The following is a 4,392-nucleotide window of genomic DNA, read 5'->3' on the forward strand; positions in this document are numbered from 1 at the left end:
GAGCCTAGTAGGCCTATTTATTTTCATTCATTACACAATATGAATAAGCTATGCAGACAGTTGTAAAGAAAGAACATCTTTTTCTTCTGTTCTCTACTTGTTATAGTTACACAGTATTAGGGGTGTGGGCTGTATTAAAAGTATCCACTGTTCTCCCATGCTCTAACACACAGTAAAGATGAAATGTGTGCTGTTCTCACATTCTTCCTCTGTATGTACACATAAACAACAAGGCAGGGAAATATAAAAGGAATTTATTTTATTGTTTGGGTACATTATTGTTCAGTGTACATGCTCACATCTGAAACAAACTTTACGTGCTTGTTAACTCTCCCACCCCGCAGACATCTACACGTCAATACCGATTTATATTCATAGCGGCAAGTGCTATGTAGCTCCACATAGGGGACACAGGAAGTGACATATAACACCTTCATGCGGCGTCGGAACCGCGTAGGAAATTCACAGCCGCACCGGCAGAGCTCCAGAATATGCAACTCGGCCGGCTCACGCGCGGACGCGCTACAAGTGCGAGGGCCCGCCCAACGCTGCTTGCAGCTTTAATTATAAGTGCTTCTTTATTAATGTATACTGTCTACTGTGTAGCAGAACGGAGCTACAAACTCAGTTTCAGATTATAACCTGTTAAGTGAGTAAATGCCTCCTCTAATTTTCAGTCTGTACCCCTACTACCTTTACTGTCTGTATTTCTGTGGACATTTTTTTGGCTGCTTGTGCTCTGTGCTCCTATTGGTCAATGTTTTAAAATACAGAGGTAGAACAACGGGGCGGCTGTGGCTCAGGGGTAAGATCAGAAAGTTGAAAGCCGTTTTTCATAATATTCAACTGCAGTAAATAAATAAACCTAATTGGATGACATCACTGTGCAATATGTGCAATTTACATACTGCTTAACATGCACATTCATAGTTAAAAGATTTGTTATTTTAATTCCACTGTCATCACCATGTAAACATCACACTATGAATTGTGGGTTTCTCACTAAAGCAAAGTCTGCAGCGTTATAGGCAGTGTGCATTAAGGGCGACAAAGTCAACCAAAGAGCACTCAAAAACACTTGCTGATGTCACAGGAGGATAGCCATGAGTCCTCGCAGACTTAATGGGAACCTGCATCAAAATCTGGTGTGAGAGGGGAAACTTGACACTGGGCCTCGCTCAAGGCAGCTAAGTAAGAAGGTTTGAAGGGAAAACTCTTTGCTAGGAACAAGCGCCAATTAGACCTGTAGCAGTAAGTGTGTGAATCTCATCCAAAGCCTTGAAATACCTTCATCAAGTTATTCACCTTGCTACCATCCATGAAAATCTTTATGTATGATGTAAATAATACACACATTATTTTTTTTAAATCTGAGAACACCAAACTGCACTGAAGAGTAGAATGATTTTTATTTGAAATGACAGGACTCTGTGCAGAGACATGGTTGAAAACATCAACTAAAATATGACAACAGTTTCTGATCGGCGGTCCACCAGGCATTCACGTGTTGTGTAAGGACATACTCCTTAGGTTTTAAGGCGTTTCCCAGCGTCGGGACGACCGGTGGTGGTCTCAGCTGGTGCTTTCAGTCCACTCGGCTTGTCGTTATCATAACGTTAGAATCCATACTTTTGCTTCAGCTGCTCCACCAGGGCGATGTACTCGTTCATGGCATCCTCTTTGGACTTGCCTGATAGTTAATGAAAAATCAAAATGCATTCATTAAGTAATTGGTAATAAATTGCAATAAATTCTTCTAATGTTACTACTTGTTCATTACTCCTTGTTGCATGCAGTGTTTAGTCCTGAGAAGTAGTCACATGAAACCTAATTATTGCGTATGGTCGGGTCCTTGAGCTGTGAGGGATTACCAATATTTTCTGATGGCGGTTGAGATTACTGAGTGAAGACTACAAGTGCTGGTCATATAATTAGAATATCATCAAAAAGTTGATTTATTTCAGTAATGCCATTCAATAATTAAAACTTGTATAATGTATACATTCATTACACACAGACTGATGTATTTCAAGTGTTTATTTCATTTAATTGTGATGATTAAAACTGACAACTAATGAAACATGTACCATGTACAACATTTACCACATGTTGTGAGCAGAACCATCTTCAGCTCAAAGAATAAGGAGCTGGTTGTGGATCTAAGGAGTAGTGTTGTGTCGTTCAAAGAACGTTTCGTTCATGGTGTTTTTACATCTAACAGCTGATCCGGTCCACTAGAGAACGCAACTTAACGTTTACTTTTTATTTATGGACAGAGCCCTGCTGTTGTTTCACCGCTCCTCACTGGTGAACAACCTGCAGTGTTTGAGATTATTGTTAAATTTGTTAAATTTTAATAAGAGTGTGTTTTATTCTTCTAGTGTGTCAAGCTTATTACTTCAATATATTCCCTGTAAATCATTTTACTCATGGATAGGCGTTAGGCTGCTGTATGAATGAGCACTTTAGAGATATAGTGATAGTAATTATAATTATATATATATACACACACACACACACACACACACACACACACACACACACATATATATGGCTGGTCTGGTAGTATACTCAGGAAAGATTGTGAAAATGGACAGATTTAGCCAGAGTAGTTGCTTAATCGAATATTGACAACATATTTCTGTGGTTTTCACATGGTTTGAATTTGGTTGTGGCTCCATGGGGCTTTATAGAACCAAGAAAGATCAAGAGGTGAATTTGTGCCTTATACTATGTCAATTAGAGCAAGCCAGGCAGCCTTCTGTGTTTGAGAACTGTTTTTTTTTAAATGGCCGACTAGAGGGCTGTAGCACCGCAATAACCAGCCTAGTTAAAATGAACGAAATGACACAAAAAAAGATTAGTTGGTTTTAATGAACGAGATTTGGTGACTCGAGTCTTTCAAAAGAGTGACTTTTCCCATCACTACTAAGGACAGCAAAGGCACCGGTGACCCCTGTTTCCATCCAGGGGGTCCCTGTGGACAGTGTGGAGGATAAATACCTGGGAGTGCACATAAACTAGACTGGGCCAAGAACACTCAAGCCCTCTACAGCAAGGGCCAAAGCAGTCTCTATTGTCTGTGGAGGCTGAGGTCCTTCAACATCTGCAGGAAGATGCTGAGGATGTTTTATGAGTCTGTAGTGGCCAGTGGTATCCTGTTACATGCTGGGACAGTAGGCTGAGGGACACTAACAGACTCATACTGATCCACAAGGCTAGTAACGTTGTGGGGTGCAGCTGGACTCTCTGTCGGTGGTGTCAGAGAGGAGGATACTGTCCAAGCTACATGTCATCTTGGACAATGTCTCCCACCCACTCCATGATGTGCTGCTCAAACACAGGAGCACTTTCAGTGCAAGACTTATTCCCCCAAAATGCACCAGAGCGCCACAGGAAGTCATTCCTGCCTGTGGCCATCAAACTCTATAACTCCTCCCTCTAAGTGTCTGACACATGGACACTTAGTTTTAAACTGGACATTATCATCTGTTTTGTGCAATAACACACTGATTGAATTATAATGTGCAATACTATCTGCTGCTACTATTTATTCCATATTACTGTTCACCAACAGTTCCTTAATTATGTAAATATTGTACATATCCACACTCCTTATATTATTTTATTTTATATTTTTACTCTGATATTTACAGTGAGGAAAACAAGTATTTGAACACCCTGCTATTTTGCAAGTTCTCCCACTTAGAAATCATGGAGGGGTCTGAAATTGTCATCGTAGGTGCATGTACACTGTGAGAGACATAATCTAAACAAATTTTTTTAACTATTTATTTGTATGATACAGCTGCAAATAAGTATTTGAACACCTGTCTATCAGCTAGAATTCTGACTCTCAAAGACCTGTTAGTCTGCCTTCAAAATGTCCACCTCCACTCCATTTATTATCCTAAATTAGATGCACCTGTTTGAGGTCGTTAGCTGCATAAAGACACCTGTCCACCCCATACAATCAGTAAGAATCCAACTACTAACATGGCCAAGACCAAAGAGCTGTCCAAAGACACTAGAGACAAAATTGTACACTTCCACAAGGCTGGAAAGGGCTACGGGGAAATTGCCAAGCAGCTTGGTGAAAAAAGGTCCACTGTTGGAGCAATCATTAGAAAATGGAAGAAGCTAAACATGACTGTCAATCTCCCTCGGACCGGGGCTCCATGCAAGATCTCACCTCGTGGGGTCTCAATGATCCTAAGAAAGGTGAGAAATCAGCCCAGAACTACACGGGAGGAGCTGGTCAATGACCTGAAAAGAGCTGGGACCACCGTTTCCAAGGTTACTGTTGGTAATACACTAAGACGTCATGGTTTGAAATCATGCATGGCACGGAAGGTTCCCCTGCTTAAACCAGCACATGTCAAGGCCCATCTT

The 4,392-nt window shown here is 40.9% G+C and overlaps 1 protein-coding gene across 1 annotated transcript in view; it reads right to left on the reverse strand.

The window, feature by feature from the left end:
- Window positions 1–1,390: 1,390 nt before the first annotated feature.
- dbi (diazepam binding inhibitor (GABA receptor modulator, acyl-CoA binding protein)) overlaps window positions 1,391–4,392 on the reverse strand; it is a 24,614-nt gene continuing 21,612 nt past the window's right edge. The window contains exon 4 of the mRNA XM_046053796.1: window positions 1,391–1,690. Within this exon, the coding sequence (XP_045909752.1) occupies window positions 1,617–1,690 (74 nt within the window). The 3' untranslated portion in view covers window positions 1,391–1,616. The remainder of the gene's footprint in view (window positions 1,691–4,392) is intronic.

Source organism: Micropterus dolomieu, linkage group LG07, assembly GCF_021292245.1.
Source record: "Micropterus dolomieu isolate WLL.071019.BEF.003 ecotype Adirondacks linkage group LG07, ASM2129224v1, whole genome shotgun sequence".
NCBI classification, from domain to species: Eukaryota; Metazoa; Chordata; class Actinopteri; order Centrarchiformes; family Centrarchidae; genus Micropterus; species Micropterus dolomieu.